The following is a 22,658-nucleotide window of genomic DNA, read 5'->3' as shown; positions in this document are numbered from 1 at the left end:
CCTGTCTAATCGTCATGGCTTTTATTTCTTCTTCTTATCTTAATGCAGCAATTAGGACCTCTAGTATAATGTTGAATGAGGTAGTGAAAACAGACATGCTTGCCTTGCTCTTCAACCTAAGGGACAAAGTACACATTAATTCATCAGTAAATATGATGTTTGCTATAGATTTTTGTGTAGAAGGCTCTTATCAGATTGAGAAAGTTTCTTTCTTGTCCAATTTTTTATTATAAATGGGTGTTGGATTTTGTCAAATGCCTCTTTGCAATATTGAAATAATCACGTTTGTCCTTTGTTCTGTTAGTATAATTATACTGAATGATTTTCAAATGCTAAATCAACCTTCTCTTCCATTACCCATTTCCAGAAGTCAAAAATTCTCGAGGCTATGTGAAAAAAAAAACCACGACTACAGTGGTTTAACCAAACATGGGTTTATTTTTCTCACTTAACAAGCGTGAAGAAAGATAGTCCAGCACGATTTATCAGCTTTCCAATGTCATTAATGTCCCAGGCTCTTTCTTCTTCCCTGTTCTATCATTCTTAATGTATGGCATGCCTCTTCATGATCTCAAGAAGTGTTAATGCACTTCTTGGCAAAGATCTTCATCTTAGGTAGAAAAAGGAAAAGGGGGAGCAAGCAGAAAGGAACTGGGGACATTTATCTCAGAAAAGTAATACTTTTCTATAAATCCTTAGTAGATTTCTTCTTGCATTTCAAGAGCTGGAACTGTGCCACTTGGCTACATTCAGTTACAAGAGAGTCTGGGGAAGTAAATTTTGTTTTCCCTTTTTTTAAAACTAATTTAAAATTACCTTGTTTGTAAAAATGAGTCACTGTGCTTTGATCCTTATTTTTTCATTTTATAATAAAAATTTCAAATATGTACAAAAGTAGACAGGATAGAATAATCACCATCACACATTCATGACGTGACTTCAATTATCAACTCATGGCCAACACAATTTCATCTTTACCTCTATCCACTTTCACATACCATATTATTTTGAAGCAAATCTCAGATATCATATTTACCTATAAATATTTCAGTAGGCATCTCTACAAGATGAGGACTTTATAAATTATCACATCTAAGGAAAAAAATGTAATTATTCCTTAATTTCTTCAGATATCCAATCAATACTCAAACTTCCAAGAGGTAAGTTTTTTAGCTGGACACATTTCTTCTGTCTCCCACCCCCAAATCATGATTCTATTGGTAAAAAAGGAAAAGGAGAGTATATATTGAGTAGGCAATCTACAGCACCCGCCACACCATTTGTATTCAGTATACGATAAAAGTAGCTTGTCTCAAGAACGTTTCTGGGGCAAATAATACAATATTCTTTCTATAGTTAAAAATGTTATCAAATGAGCATTTTTAAAGGTGGCATTAAAACAGTAGCATTAGACTTTCTGGGAGCAGCCAAGTTTTCCTCTTTAAGAGGTTTAACTTTACTGGCCAATGAGACATTTGTCAATTTTTTAAAGCAATTACTCACAAATCCCAGCTAACTGAAGTTATTTGTATCTACATTTTATGTTCCTTAGGCACTGGCCACACGTTAAGTCATATTTGTATATTCCATAACTGCTAGTACAGAGGAGACACTGAGTAAATGAATATTTGTTAAATGCATGGACGAGATGGAAGAAAGTAACCAAAGCCTACTAAAGGATGCTACCAGTCATCCATGATACTACTGAAATAAGGAAAAAAAGGACTCCTAGAGTAAAAAATCCAAAAAAAGCTGATTTATACATCTTTTTTCTTCCACCATGTTTAATTTCCCTTGTATCCTTGGATGAATTTTTTTAAAACATATTCAGGATATCTTATATACAAAAGTTTGTTTGGGTTCCACCAGTGTTTTTAAAACATCCTATTTGTTTAGAAGTAATTGAAATTAGGAAGAAAATGCTTTCAAATACTCCAGTTTTATCAATATTTTGTTGAAATGGCATTAAAGAAGGAGATAGTGTAGTAGTTAACTTGCATGTCAGTATTAAACCACAAAAATATATAAATTTAATAAAGCTACTGCTTAATATTTACTCTAAATGACTTTTTAACATGCTAAACCTCACTGTTAAAGTAGTAAAGACATGTAGCCTTTGAAAAGAACATAGGTTTCAGAAACAGATCTGGGTTCAAATCCTACAGGTTTGCTTACTGGGTAGCTGTTTATCCTTTCAAAACACCTATTTCCTTTAAAATAAGAATAACAGCACTTACCCCAAAGTGCTGTTGTGAGGATTGAGTGATACAATCAATAAAATTACCTGGCATATAGTAATCACCCAAGAAATGTTAATTGTCACTATTATGTAAGTGATTTAACTACAAAACATTCCATTTACTAAACATAAATAAACCCAAAACAAAGTTAAATATTCTAAAATCAGATAAAAACAAACTCTTAGCTTTCAATAAAGAAAATTGTCCTCTCACCTATTTTTGAATACACCAGAATCAAAGGCTAGAAGAGTTCTTGTCTGCTTACAACAAAGTTTCCTTAACAGTACTCATCTTCCTGAGTTATGTGAGGAAAAGGTCTTTTAATGAAATTCCTATTTTCTTAACTCTAAAGAAATAAATGAATGTTCCAGGTACTGCTAGTTCACTCCAAGTCTTACTGCACCTGAGTAAAACACATATTTAACAACACCTGCATAAATTTCTAAAGGAAGCACATGAGTAAAAACAATATTGAATCTTTGCTCATTTTATTATGAAAACTTCAGTACTTCCTAGAAGAAGAAATAAGTCTTTCACCTTAGTCTTTGCATTGTAGTAATTCATATACCAAAATAATGACCTAATACTGTAGATAGATTCATTCACATACACACACACACACACAACTCTGACATATGTACTTCACTAACAGGACTCACTTTCCCAGAAAATATTAAGTAATCATTGTACCTTTTGTGGCAAGATTTCTAGATACTGAATTCCTAGTAAGACCTTTATGTTTTAATGTTTTTCTCTCTTCTTCAATTTGCTTTTCCTGTTGATATAATTTTTCTTCTCTCTGAATTATTTTATGTTCTTCAGCTTTTCTTTGACATTCTTTCCAGGTTTCCAATTCTTTAGTTGCCTTTATCCGTTCATTTTCTTTCATATCTTCTATTCTTTTCCTCTCTTCTTCTTCAATCTGAAAAAATTAAAATTACCAAATCCTTTAAAACATACAAAAAGCAATATTTTAAAAATAAGAAATTCATTATAATAATTAGTTATTTTTACCTTTAAACACTTGTCATTAAATCTGCAGCAATAGTTAGCAGTGAATAAAGAATTAAAATGGGAACGGTAAATGATTTAGAAGAATGCTCAATGATATGGTGTCACTGAACAAAGATCTTAGTTTCAGACTTACCATTAACTATTGATATGTTCTTGAGCAGTCACTTCTCTAGCCTCAGTTTACTTGCATGTAAAATGTGGACAGGCATTCAATTAGATGATATCTAAGGGCTTGGTTAATTTTTTTTTTAAAAAGGAAGAATTTATTACCCTGAAAGTTAAGTCACTTGTCCCAAAAATCTTTACACACACACAAATACACATATGCAAACATTCGCCTTTCTACCAATGCCAGTCTTACCTTGTCTTAGGACTGAAGTTGTGCTGACCTTCACCTGAGGAATGATGGAATAATAAGAAGGGAATAGGAAGGAGGAACTAGGGAGTTCATCTCTGGTGGGTGGAAATGTTTGAACTTTGAATCCTGCTGTCAACTATGTTTGCAATAGCAGTTATTTGACATTTCCACATGAAAAGCTAAATATCAGATGAATCTGAAAGCAATACATTGCTCAGTCATGTGCCAATTTTTCTCCCTTTCACAAACTTCCCTCATATGGGCAAGAAAAAAAAAATCCCTGTGAAACAGAGTAACTGGTTAGTATAAATGGTTGACTTCATGTACCTAACATTCCTATGGTAACAAAAATTTCTCACCTCTATCCTCTAGAGAAGCAGTGTCTAACCGAACTTTCTTTAATGGTAGTAATGTTCTGTACTATCCAATACATTAGCCACTAGTCACATATGGTTAATGAAGCACTTAAAATGGGGCTAGTGTGACTGAGGAACTGAATTGGTAATTTTATTTACGTTTCATTAATGTAAATTTAAATTAATTTATTTTTAAATAGGACATCTGATACAGCTCTAGAATGACATGCTGGGAAAAAGTTTCCTAGAGGCTGAATTATTTTAGGATATAGAATTAACATTATAGGTATGAAAACTGTGCACTGAAGAGGTACTCTATAATATCTGCATGAGTTAATACCCTCTTCTGGAGACTGTTTATTTTCCTATTATACCATGAAACATTTATTTATTTATTTATTTTGCGGTATGCGGGCCTCTCACTGCTGTGGCCTCTCCCGTTGCGGAGCACAGGCTCCGGACACGCAGGCTCAGCGGCCATGGCTCACGGGCCCAGAATCTTCCCAGACCGGGGCATGAACCTGTGTCCCCTGCATCGGCAGGCAGATTCTCAACCACTGCACCACCAGGGAAGCCTGAAACATTTATTTTAAAATAAATTTCACAGATTACTAACAGAAGTTTCTTATAATCCCAGAACTGCACCTACGGCCTAAACTAAGCACAAAAGATGCTAATTACTATTGTCCTAAATTCAGAGAGCCGCAGTGAGCTGCCAACAGGTTGGGCCAGAAATAATCTGCAATGAACCAGCATTTAAATGCCTGATAATAGGCCATGATGAACAGTCAGTGTTAGTTAGAGGCAGCCACAACCTAAAAGAAGAAGATGACAACTTCCCCCAGTTTAGTAATATGTTTGCCTTTTTTCCCTCCTTCCTCTGTTCCCCAACACATGGAAGGAGGAAAAAGTATGTGAAGAGTCAGAACACCTTCACCCCCCATGATTCCTGCAAAACAGAGTGAATTCTGAAAACTTTTAAAAAATGCATAAGACTGAGTCTTACTTACCAAAAACAAGACTGTTCTTATAACCAAAAGTAACAAGAAAGTTCTTCTATTATGCCAAGATGTAGTTAAGGGAAATACGTGTGTGTGCACACACACACGCATGTGTGCATATAAAGATATATGTATATGCAATTTATAATAGGCTATATTAGAAACACAAAAATAGTCCTCAGGGATTAATGAGGAAGAGGAAGGATTAAAAAAGGCTTCAAAGAGCAGGTGACAGAAGGAACTAGAATGAACAGAAAAACATGAAGAAGGTAATACCTTATGATTATGATAAAGGCAGACTACATACAGCAAAGAGAAACAGAGACAGACAAATGTTAAACAATCCTTGAAGGTCTTCTTTTTAAAAAAACATAATAAGGGGAATATACCACTTAAAGGAGGTATGTGTAGTAACTCAGAAAGCTAGAAAAACAATCACCACACTGAAGGAACGGATTTTAAGTGCTTTGTACAGCTCAAAAAAGGACATCATATAGTATGGGATATTAGTTTAAAACAGACAGCAAATATAAGTAACAGGAGAATAATGAGCAGCTCCTAAACAAAATTCCTGAAGAAAGGGAAATCTATAATTATTTTAATTTGGAATGAATCTCTGGTTTATCAGGCATTGTTCTTTTTAAGCCAATCTCATTTATTACGTGTAAAAATAATAAATAAAATACTAGAAAAATGAATCAAGGAAAATATTAAAATTATAATACATCTTGATCAATGATGTATTTCTTATCTATATTAGGAAATCAAAAGAGAAAAATAATATGATCTCACTACATGTCAAAATACCCTTGATTCTAAGAAAAAAAATTTTAGATCAATAAAAGGACCTACACAATATTATGCTTCATGGTGAAGCATTAAAAATATTTCTAGTAAAGTCCCTAAGGCCAATATGCCTACTGCTTTACTATTTTCCTATCGGGCATAACCTACACAAAAGAATTTTTTAAATAAATAAATTTTTAAAATGAAAAAACTTTAAATAAGAAATACAAATATAGATTATGCAGAGATAGAACCATAATTATTTGCAAATAATATGGTAGACTACCTAAAAGAATACAAATAATAAACTGACAAGCCATGAGAATGAAAAGGAGAGTTCAGCGAGGCAATCACATACAAGATCAACTTATACAAACTCTTAAAACTAACTTTCCTACAATCTGGCAATAAACAATTAGAAAATACAATGGAAAAAGTCATTTCACTAGTAACTGCCAGAAAAGCTTTTAAAATGCTACAAGTAAACTTCACAAAATATGAGCCAGCCCTATATGTAAGCTAAATAATTTTGCTGAGGGATATAAAATGTAAGTCTGAATAAATGGAGATAAATGCCACATTCCTGGAAGAAAATCTCAATATTTTAAATATCAATATTTTGATATTCTTCAAATTAATTTATAAGTCAATGTAAATCTAATCAAAATACCAAAAGAACTCTTAGGGAGCTTGATAAGTAACTGTGAAATTCATCCACAGCAGAAAACGTGCAGGTTTTATGGAGCTGTGAAGAGGTTGGCAATTCTCATCCATAAAGATCAAGTATAAAACTAGACAAATTTATCAAAAACAACCAATTCAGGGCAGTGGGAATTAACCAAAGGCAGCCTGCAAATTGATAAGTGTTTATTCTAGAAGAACTGCTAAAGTTATAGGTAAGAACAGTGGGAGACTCTGACCTGCCTAAGGTTACTCCCAACCACCCACCTCCAGCCAGGATGACAAGACTTACATTTTTACCAACATGAAACTAGGGAAAAGAACCCAGCAGCTTTGTTAGCAAAAACGGTGGACTCATTTCAGGGTGGGGCAGTGAAAATCTGTAGCTTTGGTGGAGAAAAGTGGTAAACTTGGTGGGAATGAAGAGGGAAAATTTACAGTTGAGGTCTGAGGTTGAGGTCCTAGTCAGGGTAAGTGCCTGAGTAGTCGGAAAATTAAGAGAAAGATCATGTAAATTAGAGAGCCATAGAAGGTTTGTAACAAGCTCACCATACACCCCTGGTTAAACAGCAAGCTATGCATTTCTGGGGGAGACCTAAGGAAGCCTGGCATAAAACAAAGCCAAGGGATACTTGAGAACTTGCTCTAACTGTGAATGTACTTCCAAACCCACACATAGACCAATTAGCAATGGGGTGGAAGCCTTTCAGGCTGAAGGTATTTACTACCTCTGCCCAAATCATTAGCTAACAAGTGAGTTACACAGACACAGGGAAGACCCTTAAGGAAGCCAGTCCAAAAAACAAGAATTAAAAAACTCAGCAGAGACATCAGCAGTTGTATACCACAAGGGAGTCTAGACTGATCCCACAGTTAAAGTCCAGGCAAGTTACTAAAAAATAAACAATTAATTAAAACAGAACTCAGAATTACTATAATCTAACTAAAATGTCTAGTTTTCAACCAAAAATATATCAATAAATAATTACTAAAGACTTCTCAGATTTGATGAAAACATTACATACCTCAGAGAATTTCAAACCAAAGTAAAATAAATACAAAGAGATACACCTAGATACAACTTAGTCAAACTGCTAAGTAAATACAAAAGTCAAACAAAAACAGGGAAATCTTGAAAGCAGCAAGAAAAAAGGGACTCATCATGAACAGGGGAACAATAATACGATTAAAGGCTGATTCATCATTAGAAACAACACAGGACAGAAGGCAGTGAAATGACATGTTCAAAGCACTGACAGAAAGAAACTAAAACTACCAGTTCTAGATCCAGCAAAACCCTTCTTCATAAATGAAGGTAAAATAAGCACATTCCAAGATAAACGAAAACTGAGACAAACTATTGCCCACAGTCCTGTCCAACAAGATATACCAAAGAAAATCTTCAGGCGGAAAGGAAATGGCACTAAACACTAACTCTGATCTGTAAGTGGGAATGAAGAATATGGTAAATGGTAAATATATAGGTAAGTATAAGACAACACAGGGACTTCCCTGGTGGTCCAGTAGTTAAGACTTTGCCTTCCAATGCAGGGCGTGCAGGTTCGATCCCTGGTCAGAGAGCTAAGACCTCACATGCCTTGGAGCCAAAAAACCAAAACATAAAACAGAAGCAATATTGTAACAAATTCAATAAAGACTTTAAAAAAAATGGTCCACATCAAAAAATCTTAAAAAAAAAAAGACAATACAAATGGATAAACAAAATGTGGTATATACATAATAATAGAACATTATTCAGCCTTAAAAAGGAAGAAAATTCTGACACATACTAAAAAGTAGATGAACCTTGAAGACATTATGCCAAGTGAAATAAGCCAGGCACAAATGGACAAATATGGTATGATTCCACTTACATGAGATACCTAGAGGAGTCAAATTCACAGAAACAGTAAAATGCTGGTTGCTAGGGGCTTTGGGAAATGTGGAATGGGACGTTATTGTTTAACAGATACAGAATTTCAGTCTGAGAAGATGAAGAAGTTCTGGAAATGGATGGTGGTGATGGTTGCACAGTAATGTGAATGTACTTAATACCACTGAACTATACACTTCTAAATGGTTAAAATGGTAAATTTTATGTTATGTTTTATCCAATTAAAAAATAAATTTAAAAAGACAATATTTTATTGCTTTTCTTCTCTTTCTTTAAAAACTTGGTTTTTAAAAAAGCAATACTTTAAAAAAATAATAAATTTATTTATTTATTTATTTTTAGCCGTGTTGGGTCTTCATTGCTGCACGCGGGCTTTCTCCAGTTGCAGCAAGCTGGGGGGCTGCTCTTTGTTGCAGTGTGTGGGCTTCTCATTGCGGTGGCTTCTCTTGTTGTGGAGCATGGGCTCTAGGTACATGGGAGTTGCAGCACGCAGGCTCAGCAGTTGTGGCTCATGGGCTCTAGAGTGCAGGCTCAGTAGTTGTGGTGCACGAGCTTAGTTGCTCTGTGGCATGTGGGATCTTCCTGGACTACGGATCGAACCCGTGTCCCCTGCATTGGCAAGCGGATTCTTAACCACTGCACTACCAGGGAAGTCCCAACACATGTTGTTTAGTTTATAATATCCATGTACATATACCTATTCATGAATGGCAATAATAGCCCAAAAATAAGGAGAGAAAAATGGAATTGTATAAAGCAAAGTTGCTATATTTTACTGGAACTGAGTCAGTGTTAACCTAAAGTAGATTATAGATTGTGATAAGTTAAAGGTGCATATGGCAACAGTTAAAAACTTTCACAACCTAAAAATATATATTGTAAACATTATGTTTATTTATATTAGCTTATATATATATATATACACACACACACATACATACACATATACATGTAAATAGCTAAAAGGTCAACAAGGGAGCTCCAGTTTCAGCTCTGACATGTTAAGAAGTTGTCATTCCTATCCTTATAACAAAAAAAGATAGACACACTGAAAACCAAGTTTTCTTGGACCCATCAGAGAAGTGAGTCACAGGGCAAACTGCTACCCTGAAACACAAAGATAAGTGTATCCAGAAAGACAAAAAGATCTGCTTGCCTACTGCAGAAGCAACTAGAGCTGCAAACTGGTAGGAACACTTAAATGGTTAATTTTGACAAAATGCTGGAGTCTGAGTGTGGCCCAGCATGACAGTGAGAAACTCTTGGGAGCCACAATCTTGGAGGGTGACCCCATATTTTTGTGAGCTTTACCATCAGAAACCCCACTAGGTTACCATGAATAAGAACTCTGGCAGAAAGGGGGGAAAAATAATCATTGTGAAATACAGAAATGTCCAGAGTATTCTCCATAACAAAGATCTACTCTCCAGGAGAAAGGACCTTGTCAGAGCTAAAGGAATTCCCTTCCCGCTGGGGGAAGTAGGGGAATTCCTCCCACTCCAGTCCTCCCCAGCCTTCCTGTCACACCTAAAGGGAGGAAAAAAACACAGTTAACTGTCAGGGCTTCAGGAAAATACACGGGGAACACTGCACCTGGAGAAGGGAATAAGAGTCAAGGGAGAAAAGCTGTATCATTGGAGGAACACTTGTGAAGATCACAGGCCCAAAATACAGGCCCATGAAAAGACTGAGAGTTCATGGCAAGATTATAGATTGTTTCCACTCCCTTACAATTTATTACCACACCAACAGGGTTCCAGGATAATGACAGTGCATTACAGAAGAAAAAGCTTATAACAAAGGCTCTCTCTGAGGATGAGTAGACAGAGAAGCCAAAAATCCCAAATTCAAAAGAGAAGGGGAAAAAAAAAAAAAAAAAACCCAAAAACAAAAAAAACACTAAAGGAATTTGAAGGCTCTGGTACCTGTTATGTACAGCTAACACAGCTCTCATTAAACATAACCCAAAACCCAGTCAGAGTAAATAAATCTACTCATTAAAGGCATATTAACCTTAGTTTCTATTACCTGATAAAATATGCCTAGTGTTCAACAAAAAATTGCAAGGCATGCCAAAGGCAAGATAAAACACATTGTAAAGAGACAAAGCAATCATCAGGACCAGACTCAGATACAACACAGATGTAAGAATTATTAGGCATGGAATTTAAAATAACTGTTTAATATGTTAAGGGCTCTAATGGGAAAAGAAGACAACATGCAAAAATGCCCCCTAAGAATATCTTAAAGTTTTATCTCTGTGGGGACTTCCTTGGTGGTCCAGTGGTTAAGACTCCAGGCTTCTAATGCAGGGGGTGCAGGTTCGATCCCTGGGCGGGGAACTAGGATCCCACATGCTGTGCAGAGCAGCCAAAAAAAAAAAAGTTTTCTCTCTGTAAACAAAGAATGTTGCCTGCCATTCTGGTAAACAAGCCATGTTGTCCACCATCAAGCCATCAGCCGCAGTAGATGCCCCCAATGGTGCACCCTGAGGGGAAATTAGGATGGAGAAAAACAGGATACTGGCCCTAGACAGTTAAGAAGCATTTCAAAGGAATAATTTCAATGAGCCCAGACTCTAGCATCTTCCCATACATAGAAAAGCACTAAAATCATTAACTTGAGATGTCTGTTTCTTGTGCCTAGCAGTAATTTTTTGATGTTCAACTACATGTTTTTTGTTAGTTCATTTTTTCAGCAAAAACCCCTATATATCCTGGCTCATTCTTTACCTCTCTGGGACAGTTCCTCAGAGCTATCTGAGAGGCTGTTTCCAGGGCTACAGTCCTCAGTGAGGTCCTTGAATAACACACAGCCTAAAAATTGAGAGTTATGTTTTACCTTTTCAGTCAACATCTTCCACATGGAGCTATATATCATTCTAACAATGAGCTCCCTTAAGCTAAGAAAATTCAAGTATTATTTCAGTCTGAAATTTAATAAATACAGTGTTCAAATTTCTGGTGGAAAGCCGTTAACTTCTGAAATTTAATTATTTAGTTGTTTGTTTATATTCTGTGGAAATGATAATCCAGTTAAAATAATATAGGTATGTGTTCAAAGCTAAAATGTAACAAAATTGATTTTCATTTCATTTCCCTTCTCTTCTCCCTACGCACTGAATCATGTCCCCCAAAATTTGTAATGTTGAAGCCTTAACACTCAATGTGACAATATTTGGAGATAAGGCTTACATGGGGGTAATTAATGTCAAATGAGGTCATAATGGTGGAGCCCTGATACAACAGGATTACTGCCCTTATAAGAAGTGACACCAGAGTACCTTCTCTCTCTCTCTGTCCACCATGTGAAGACACAGCATGGACGTAGCCAGCTGCAAGCCAGAAAGAGAGGTCTCGCCAGAAAACGAATTGGCCTGAACCTAGATACCGGACTTCCCAGCTTCCAAAACTGTGAGAAAATAAATTTCTGTTACTTAAGCCACACAGTCTGTGTTTTCTGCTTGTTTGTTATGTCAGCCCAAGCAGACTAGGACATTTTCTTTTCCCTTTGGCAGATTTTCAAATAGGTGAAAGGTGGCCCAAAGATATCACTGAGAGTTATAAGGAGAGCCAATGGTTAATTAATTCAAAAAGTAAAAAATCAAACTCATGAATAACTGAGAGGAACTTGTTAAACTCTCCAGCAAATTTGGACATAAGTTAACTGAAAGGTAGAATAACCTAACTAAATTGAAATCTGGACTTTCATAAAAAGCATTAAGAATTTGTAAGTGTGTTGGAAACTCCAGGTGTAGACAAGGATAAGAGCAAACACTTACTATAGTAGTTAGCTCTATCTGTCCTTGAACAAAAGTTAATTACTTGATAGAAAATTCTTTGGTCTTACACTATATGATTTCACAATCCTGTCATGATTTGCTGGTATCTTTCAAAGATTCAGCTTTGGCTTATTGATGAAGAAATCTTTCTTAAGTCAGTACCTGGGTTTACTACAAAGAGACATAGTACTGACATATTTAATGTCATATATGTTAAAATGCTTCTATTAAACTAGCCTTCAAATTCAAGGAACAAATCTGACAGAACTGAGGAACAGAAGAAAAACTGTTAGTTTTTTAAACCAGATTTTGACTAATGGAAATGAATTAATATCATACTCTTGTAACCTACTCTTCACCTTATCCTTACTGTTCAATAGTAATCTTTTTCACCTCTGATAACAGACTTTTGCAAACAATTTCCTTTTTGGAGGTGTCCAATTGAACTCAGCTACTTCCATCTCAAAAGACCTTGCTGTTGAGATGACAAAGAACCATCAACAACTTAAATCTCTCAATTTCTCTCTGAAACAGAAGTATTTCTTCTCCCATACTCTGTTCTTTCCAAGGCTAACAAAAACCTAATCAGTATTATAAATGTGTGACCCTATACTATCCATCTCTTTTCCATAACACTATTTCCATAATACATATACTAGCCACTTGAACAACTCAACTGGTACTCAAGCTTAAATCCATAAAGTGTGGGCCACTTACTTCCATATACAGAGAATTAAAAATATATATATTGGGCTTCCCTGGTGGTGCAGTGGTTGAGAGTCCACCTGCCAATGCAGGGGACACGGGTTCACACCCTGGTCTGGGAAGATCCTACATGCCGCGGAGCGGCTGGGCCTGTGAGCCATGGCCGCTGAGCCTGTGCGTCCAGAGCCTGTGCTCCGCAACGGGAGAGGCCACAACAGTGAGAGGCCCGCATACCACAGGGGGAAAAAAAAAAAAAAAAAAAAATATATATATATATATATATATATATATATATATATATATATATATATATATATGTATATGGCCCTAAAATTATCTACTTATAAACCTTCAGTGACTTTCCAAGAAGCTGATTAGGGTCTAGATTCAGGGACCTAGGGAAAGTAGTGAAAGAAGACTGACTCTTGTACTCAAGTTGTAAGAGCTCTGAGAAACTGTCCACAGACTTTCTCTGAGCTCTGTGAGGCCAAGGGACATAGGAAATAAAAAAAGATTTTAACCACACCTCTGGAAAAGATGAAAAAGCTTATAGTCAACAAAAAAGTGGATATATATGATTGTTGAAAGTTTATTTCTGCACAGATGCTGTGAATTTGGGATATATCTACACAAAATGTAAGTAGGTCAGTAGACTTGACAAAGTGTAAATATAAGAAAGTGTCAAAGATACTGCCTTTTCTCATGATACCATGCTAATGGTTAAAGTTAATTTCTTATATGTTTGGAAATTTGGTAGGTGTACATAGAATTTTAGTAATTCCTATTAGAATAAAAAGAAATTAAAAGTCTAAAAAGTAATCATAGGAAGATAAGCACTGTTCCTTTTTCAAAAATAAATGTTTTGTTATTGGGGAAAACATATGTTTATTATTGGGAAAACATAAAAAATTTAAAAAATAAAGAAAAAAATACTAGTGATCTTAACCCCCATTCATTTTCTATACTTTTTTAATTATAAAAATAAGATTTTATGTAATGGTCTTTTTCAAATCATCAGAAAACACATGGATATGCTACCATATTAACTGAAATGGAAAAGCCAATCTTCAAATTGAAATGTAACTACAAGGGACCCAGAATAACCAAAATAATCTTGAAAAAAACAAAGTTGGAAGGCTCATACTTCCTAATTTCAAAATACATTACAAAGCTACAGTAATCAAGAAAGTGTGGTACTGACATAAGGACAGACATATAGACCAATGCAATAAAATTGACAGTCCAGAAATAAACTCACACGGCTATGAGCTGAATGATTTTTGATAAGGCTTTTTAACAAATGGTGCTGGAACAAATGAATATCTACATGCCAAATAATGAGACAGGACCCATACTGCACATCATATACAAAAATTAGCTAAAAATGGATCAACAACCTAAATATAAGAAGTAAAACCATAAAACTCTTAGAAGAACACATAGGGTAAATCTTCATGACCTTGGATTTGTCAACAGATTTTTAGATATGACTGACACCAAAAGCATGAGCAACAAAAGAAAAAAATAAACAAATTGAACTCTGTGCAAATTTAAAACTTTTGTGTACCAATGGACACTATCAAAGTGAAAATATAATCTACAAAGTAGAAGAAAATATTTGAAAGTCATTTACCTAATAAGGGTCTAGTATCTGGAATATATAAAGAACTCTTACAACTCAACAACAAAAAGACAAATATTCCAATTTAAAAATGGGCAAAGGACTTTGAATAGACATTTCTCCAAAAATGATATACAAATGGCCAAGAAACACATGAAAAGATGCTCAACATCACTAGTGTCAGGGAAATGCAAATCAAAACCACATTAAGATACCAATTCACACCCAATAGGATGACTATAATCAACAAAATGGAAAATAACAAGTGTTGACAAGGATTTAAGAAATTGGAATCATCATATATTGCTGGAAGGAATGTAAAAGGTGCACCCATTATGAAAAATTATTTGGTGGGTCCTCAAAAAATTAAACATACAATTACAAATGACCCAGCGATTCTATTCCTAGGTTTATTCACAAAAGAATTGAAAACAGGTACTCAAACACTTGCAAGTGAATGTTAACAGTAGCACTATTCACAATAGCCAAAAGATAAAAAGAACCTAAATTTCCACCAACTGATGAATGGATAAACAAATTGTGGTATACGCATGCAACAGAATACTGTTCAGCCATAAAAACGAATGAAGGTCTCAGATATGTTACAACATGGATAAATTCTACAAACATTAGACTAAGTGAAAGACAGCAGACACCGAAGGCTGTATATTGTATGTGAAATGTCCAGAATAGGCAAATTCATAGAGACAGAAAGTAGATTAGGGATTTTAAGGGACTAAGGGGAGGGAAGAGTGGGGAGTGACTGCTAATGGGTATGGGGTACCTTTCAAAGGTGATGAAAATATTCCAGAATTAGATAGTCATGATGGTTGTATAACCAGTGAATAAACTAAAAGCCAAAGAATTGTACACTTTATTTTTTTAATGTGTATGTGTGTATATGTATGTACACACACACACACACACACACACACACACACAAACACACAATATGGAATATTATACAGCCTTAAAAAAGAAGGAAATCCTGAATCATACATATGTGGAATCTTAAAAGAAAAAGTGAGAATCACAGAAAGTTGAATGGTGGTGCCAGGGGCTGGGGGAGTGGGGGAAATGGGAACATATTGGTAAAAGGGTACAAACTTTCAGCTATAAGATGAACAAGTGCTGAGGATCTAATGAACAGCATGGTAACTATAGTTGATAAACTGTACTACATAACTGAAAGTTGTTAAGAGGGTAGATCTTAAGGATTCACATTTTAAAAAAGATTTAAAAAGGGTAGCTATGTTAAGTGATAGATGTGTTAACGAACTTGACTATGGGATTCCTTCCACTATATAAACATGTATCAAATCTTCACATTGTACACTTTAAATATACTACAATTTTATTTGTCAATTATACCTCAATAACTGGAAAAAAATAGCCTAAAAATAAAAAGTTACCATGGCAGCAGTTTGAAGAAGACCCTGAGTTCACCTCCTTCAATAAACATACCAAAATTACAACTATTTACAGAGCAATTATTGATGAGAAAGGACCTAAAGACTAACAGAAGAGATTTTCTACAACTAAAAATATACAGAAGGAACCATGAGACAGGTAGAAGGGCTGGAGACCTATGGTCAAGACCCACACCTCCAGCAGGCAATCCACAAACACGAGGATAAACACAGTTGCAAATGTTCTTCCCAAGGAGAGAGGGGTCTGAATCCACATCGAGTTCCCTAGCCCAAAGGTCCTGCACCACAAAAACAAGCCCCCAGAACATGATGCTTTGAAGGCCAGTGGAGATTTTGTGCAGGAGAGCCGGAGAGCTGTAGGAAACAGACTCTACTCTTACAGGGAGTATGCAAAATTTCACAAACTCCAAGACCTAGCAGAGGCAATAATGTGAAAAGAGCTTAGGTCAGACCCACTTGCTGATATTGGAAAGACTTCCAGAGAACCAGGAAGCAACTTGGACTCCTCCTGGAGATAAAGACTTGGGCAGCAGCCATTCTGGGGAGCTTGTTCTACCATGAGAACACTGGTGCTGGTAACATTTTGGAGTCCTCCCTCTAGTTTATTATTGCAGGAGGCTTACCTGTCTATCAGTCTATCAGCACCAGTACCAGGACACCTAAGGTCACGCAGCCAACTGCACAGGAGACCTAGCTTTCCCCACTAGTGGGTGGGCACCAGCCTTGGCTCCACAGCCTCCCAGCCAGCCACCTTAGGATCTGGCCCCGCCCACCAGTGGGCTGACACAAGACCCAGGATCCCCCAGGATTCACCCCCACCTTCCAGCAGGTGGCACCAATCCTGAGACACCTAGGCTCTGCACCCAGCTGCTCCAGGACGCCCTGCCCACAGACAGCTTTGCTGGGACCTGGCCCCACTCAGGCTGGCACAAACCCCGGGAAACCCCAAGCCATGCATCCAACCATGCCAAGACCCAGCTCTGCCCATAATCAGCTGATTGCCGCCTCATGAGGAAGGGCCTAGCAGCCAATAGGGACAGGGGCCAGCCCTCTCTACCAGCATGCCCACAGTAACTGGCCCTGCCACAACAGAAGTCACATAGCAGGCACTCCTAGATCATGTAGCTATGGTAACACAAGGGGAATATGTTGCTGAGCCCCACAGGATGTCTTTTATTTTATCTTTAATATTAATTAATTAATTTTTTTATTTGGTTGCATCAGGTCTTAGTTGAGACAGGTGGGAATCTTCACTGCCGTGTGTCAGATATTTGTTGCAGCGTGCAGGATCTTTACTTGCAGCATGTGGGATTTAGTTACCTGACCAGGGATCGAACCCAGGCCCTGTGCATTGGGAGCACAGAGTCTTAACCACTGGACAACCAGGGAAGTCCCAGGACACCTTTTACACAAGCCCACTTCTCCATGATCAGGAAATATAAATGACCTACTTAATAAGTCCCCTACATACGAAACTTCAAGTTGAGAACTTTCAAAGATGCAAACATGCGTTTGCATGTCCAATCACATGAGTTAGTTCACATGCACGGCGTACGTTGTCATGTGCATGCATCCACTACAGTGGTTGTGTTTTTGTGTACTTTACTGTACAGTATCTTTATTTCAAGCCCAGGATGTCCAAAAGCAAGCGTAAAAGCAGCGGTGATGACACAAAAGCAATGGCCCAGAGAAAGTACAAAGAGAGACAAGAGAAAGAAGAAGTAACTGAAGACCTGGAGAGATTCACAATGCAAGAAATGGCAAGGGGATTTTCTTTATTTGAGGAGGCACTGTTAGTTTTTGAGGCACAGGACCAGAATGTAGACCAGTACACAAAGGTTGCAGCAGCCATTCAGAATGCAATCCAGTGCCACCATGTCATCTATGATGAGAAAAAAAGAGCTACTACCCAGACATCACTGGATCATTTTTTTCAAGAGGGTAGATAAAATTGAATCCAGCAAGAAACCAGAACCTGTGCCATCAATGTCAGGCATGAGTGAAATTGCAGCTTGCCCTCTGTCTCCTGTTGCTGACAATCCTTCACCTCCACCACCTCCCACCTCCTCTCCCTCCTCCAGTCAGTAACTCTTCTCGCCTGTTCACTCAATGCCAGCCCCTGTATACCAGCTGTTGTACTATATACTACTGTACTTTTCAAAGTACTGTACTATAAGATTAAAAATGTGTTCTTTATTTTTCTTTTTTGTTTTTTATGTATTATGTGTGTGAAAAGTATTATAAACCTATTACAGTACAGTACTATATAGCCAATTGTGTTAGTTGGGTACCCAGACTAACTTTGTTGGTCTTATGAAAAAATTGGACTTATGAACATGCTCTCAGAATGGAACTTGTTTGTATGTAGGGAACCTACTGTAAACACAAAGAATTAGGCAAAGTGCGGCAACAAAGGACATGTTCCAAACAAAGGAAAAAGATAAAACTCCAGAAGTAGAACTATGCAAAGTGAAGATAAACAATCTACCCAATAAAGGATTTAAGGTAATGATCATAAAGATGCTCAATGAACTTATGAGAAGAATGAATGACCATAGTGAGAAGTTTAACAAAGAGCTAGAAAATATACAGAAGAACCAAACAGAGCTGATGTGTACAATAACTGAAATAAAAAATACACTAGAAGGAATCAACAGTAGATTATATGATACAGAGGAATGGATCATTGAACTGGAAGACAAAGTAGTAGAAATCACTGAAACTGAACAGAAAAAAGAATTTTTTAAAAAAATGAGGACAGTCTTAAACACCTCTAGAACAACAAGCATACAAACAATTGCCTTATAGAGGTCCCATATGGAGAAGAGAGAGAGAGGGGGGCAGAGTACTTATTTGAAGTGTTATAGCTGAAAATTTCCCTATCCTGGGAAAGGAAACAGATATCCAGGTCTATGGAGCACAGAGTCCTAAATAACATCAATCTGATGAGGTCCACACCAAGCCACACTGTAATTAAATGGCAAAAATTAAAGATAAAGAGAGAATCTTAAAAGCACCAGGGAAAAGCAACTAGTTACATACAAGGGAGCTCCCATAAGACTGTTAGATGACTTTCCAGTAGAAACTTTGCAGGCCAGAAGGGAGTGGCATGATATATTTAAAGTGATGAAAGGGAAAAACCTACAACCAAGAATATGTGGTAAGACTATCATTCAGATTTGAAAGAGAGATACAGAGTTTTACACACAAGCAAAAGCAAAGAGTTGGGGTTTCCCTGGTGGCGCGGTGGTTGAGACTCCGCCTGCCAATGCAGGGGACATGGGTTCATGCCCCGGTCTGGGAGGATCCCACATGCCGCGGAGCGGCTGGGCCCGTGAGCCATGGCCACTGAGCCTGCGCGTCCGGAGCCTGTGCTCCGCAATGGGAGAGGCCACAACAGTGGGAGGCCCACTTATCGCAAAAAAAAAAAAAAAAAAAAAAGCAAAGAGTTCAGCACCACTAATCTGGCTTTAAAAGAAATGTTAAAGGGACTTCTCTAAGCAAAAATGAAAAGACCAGAACTAGAAATATGAAATTTATGAAAGAAAAAAAACCTCACTGATAAAGGCAAATATACAGTAAAGGTAGTAGATCAACCACTTATAAAGCTGGTAGGAAGGTTAAAAGACAAAAGTAGTAAAATCATTTATATCCACAACAGATAGTTACAGGATACACAAAACAAAAAGATGTAAAAGATAATGTCAAAAGCATTAAATATGGGAGGAGGGAGAGCTAAAAACAATCACATACATATACAGGTTACTATATATAACCTCATGGTAACCACAAACCAAAAATCTATTATAGAAACACAAAAAACGGAAAGGAATCCAACCATAACACTAAAGAAAGACATCAAATCACAAGGGAAGAGAGTAAATGAATAAGAAAGGAACAAAAAATAACTACAGGGACTTCCCTGGAGGCACAGTGGTTAAGAATCCACCTGCCAATGCAGGGGACACGTGTTTGACTCCTGGTCTGGGAAGATCCCACATGCTGCAGAGCAATTAAGCCCATGTACCACAACTACTGAGCCCGCAAGCCACAATTACTGAGCCCGCCTGCCACAACTACTGAAGTCTGTGCGCCTAGAGCCCGCACTCCACGACAAGAGAAGCCACCACAATGAAAAGTCCGTGCACCCCAGCGAGGAGTAGTCCCCACTAGCTGCAACTAGAGAACGTCCATGCACAGCAATGAATACCTAACGCAGCCAAAAATAAATAAATAAATTTTTAAAAAGAACGACAAAAACAACCCCCAAATTATTAATAAAATGGCAATAAGTACATACCTATCAATAATAACTTTAGATGTATATGAACTAAATGCACCAATCAAAGGACACAGAGTGGCTGAATATGTACAAAAACAAGACCCATCTATATGCTGCCAACAAGAGATTCACTTCATATCTAAAAACAGACTGAAAGTGAGGTAATGGAAAAGGGTATTTCATGCAAATAGAAATGGAAAGAAAGCTGGGCTACCAATACTTATATCAGACAAAATAGACTTTAAAACAAAGACTGTAACAAGAGATGAAGAAGAACTTTACATAATGATAAAGGAATCAATCCAACAAGAAGATATAACCATTGGAAATATATGTTCACTCAACATAGGAGCACCTAAAAATATGAACAAACATAAAGGGAAAAACTGACATTAACACAGTAAACGTAGCATATTTCAACACCCCACTTAAATCAATAGATCATTCAGACAAAAAAAAATCAATAAGGAAACACTGGCCTTAAATAACACATTAGATCAGATAAACTTAATAGATATATATTTATACATAGAACATTTCATCCAAAAACAGCAGAATAAACATTTCAAGTACACATGGAACATTTTCCAGGATAGATCACATGCTAGGCTACAAAACAGGTCTGAATAAATTTAAGAAGACTGAAATCATATCAATCATCTTTTCTGCCACAACACTATGAAGCTAGAAGTCAACTATAAAAAATAAACGGCAAGAAACACAAACATATGGAGGCTTAACAATATGCTACTTAACAAACAGTGGGTCACTGAAGAAATCAAAGCGGAAATCAAAAAATACCTGGAGACAAATGAAAACAGAAACACAATGATCTGAAATCTATGGCATGCAGCAAAAGCAGTTCAAACAGGGAAGTTTACAGCGATACAAGCCTACGTCACAAAACAAGAAAAATCTCAAGTAAACAACCTAATCTTACAACTGAAGAACTAGAAAAAGAAGAACAAATAAAATCCAAAGTAGAAAGAAAGAAACAATAAAGATCAGAGTAGAAATAAATGAAAGAGACTAAAAAACAACAGAAAAGATCCATGACACTAAGAGCTGAATCTTTCAAAAGATAAAATTGATAAACATTTAGCCAGACAGATCAAGAAAAGAGAGGGTCCAAACAAACTCACAAATGAAAATGGATAAGTTAAAACTGACACCACAGAAATACAAAGTATCATGAGGCTACTACAAACAGTTATGCGTAAATAAAATGGGCAACCTAAAGGAAATGGATAAATTCTTTGAAATGTAAAATCTCCCAAGACTGATTCAAGAAGGAATACAAATATGAACAGACCAATTTGGTTCATATTGAAATTGATTATTAATTTTAAAAACTCCCAAAAAACAAAAGTACAGGACCAGACAGTATCACATGTGAATTTTACCAAACATTTAAAGAAAAGTTAACATCTATCCTTCTCAAACTACTCCAAAAAACTGAAGAGGGGGGAATGCATATGAAGTCATTATATGAGGCCAGCATCACCCTGATACCAAAACCAGACAAAGACACCACAAAAAAGGAAAATTACAGGCCAGTATCACTGATGAACACAAATGCAAAAATCCTCAACAAAATATAAGCTAACTGAATCCAACAATACATTAAAGGGATCAAACACCATGATCAAGTGGGATTTATCGCAGGGATGCAAGGTTATCCACAAATCAATCAATGTGACACACCACATTAACAAATTGAATAATAAAAATTATAAGATCATCTCAACAGATGCACAGACAGCTTTCAACAAAATTCAACATCCATTTATGATAAAAACTGTCCACAGGGGAGGACCTTCAAGATGGCAGAGGAGAAAGACATGGAGATCACCTTCCTCCCTCACAAATACATCAAAAATACATCTACATGTGGAACAACTCCTACAGAACACCTACCGAATGCTGGCAAAAGACCTCAGACTTCCCCAAAGGCAAGAAACTCCCCACATACCTGGGTAGGGCAAAAGAAAAAAGAAAAAACAGACGAAAGAGTAGGGATGGGACCTGCACCTCTGGGAGGGAGCTGTGAAGGAGGAAACGTTTCCACACACTAGGAAGCCCCTTCACTGGTGAAAACGGGGTGTGGGCAAGGGGGAAGCTTCAGAGCCACAGAGGAGAACACAGCAACAGGGGTGCAGAGGGCAAAGCAGAGAGGTTAACGCACAGAGGATCGGTGCTGACCAGAACTCACCAGCCTGAGACGCTTGTCTGCTCACCCTCCAGGGTGGGTGGGGGGGTGGGAGCTGAGGCTTGGGCTTCAGAGGTTAGACCCCAGGGTGAAGACTGGGGTTGGCTGCGTGAACACAGCCTGAAGGGGGCTAGTGAGCCACAGCTAGCCGGGAGGGAGTTGGGGAAAAAGTCTGGAACTGCCTAAGAGTCAAGAGACCGTTATTTCGGGGTGCATGAGGAGAGGAGATTCAGAAAACCACCTAAACGAGCTTCAGAGATGGGCGCAAGCTGTGGCTATCAGCGCAGACCCCAGAGACGG

General features: G+C 37.1%; 1 protein-coding gene across 2 annotated transcripts in view; it reads right to left on the bottom strand.

The window, feature by feature from the left end:
- Nucleotides 1–22,658, bottom strand: part of DNAAF4 (dynein axonemal assembly factor 4) — an 84,438-nt gene that overhangs the window by 42,124 nt on the left and 19,656 nt on the right. For both annotated transcript variants that reach the window (XM_059056277.2, XM_059056280.2), the window contains exon 4: nucleotides 2,931–3,162. In XM_059056277.2, the coding sequence (XP_058912260.1) occupies nucleotides 2,931–3,162 (232 nt within the window). The remainder of the gene's footprint in view (nucleotides 1–2,930; nucleotides 3,163–22,658) is intronic.

Source organism: Kogia breviceps, chromosome 3 (assembly GCF_026419965.1).
Source record: "Kogia breviceps isolate mKogBre1 chromosome 3, mKogBre1 haplotype 1, whole genome shotgun sequence".
Classification (NCBI taxonomy): Eukaryota; Metazoa; Chordata; class Mammalia; order Artiodactyla; family Physeteridae; genus Kogia; species Kogia breviceps.
Note: the sequence above shows the minus strand (reverse complement) of the source record. Positions and strands in the feature narration are given on the sequence as shown.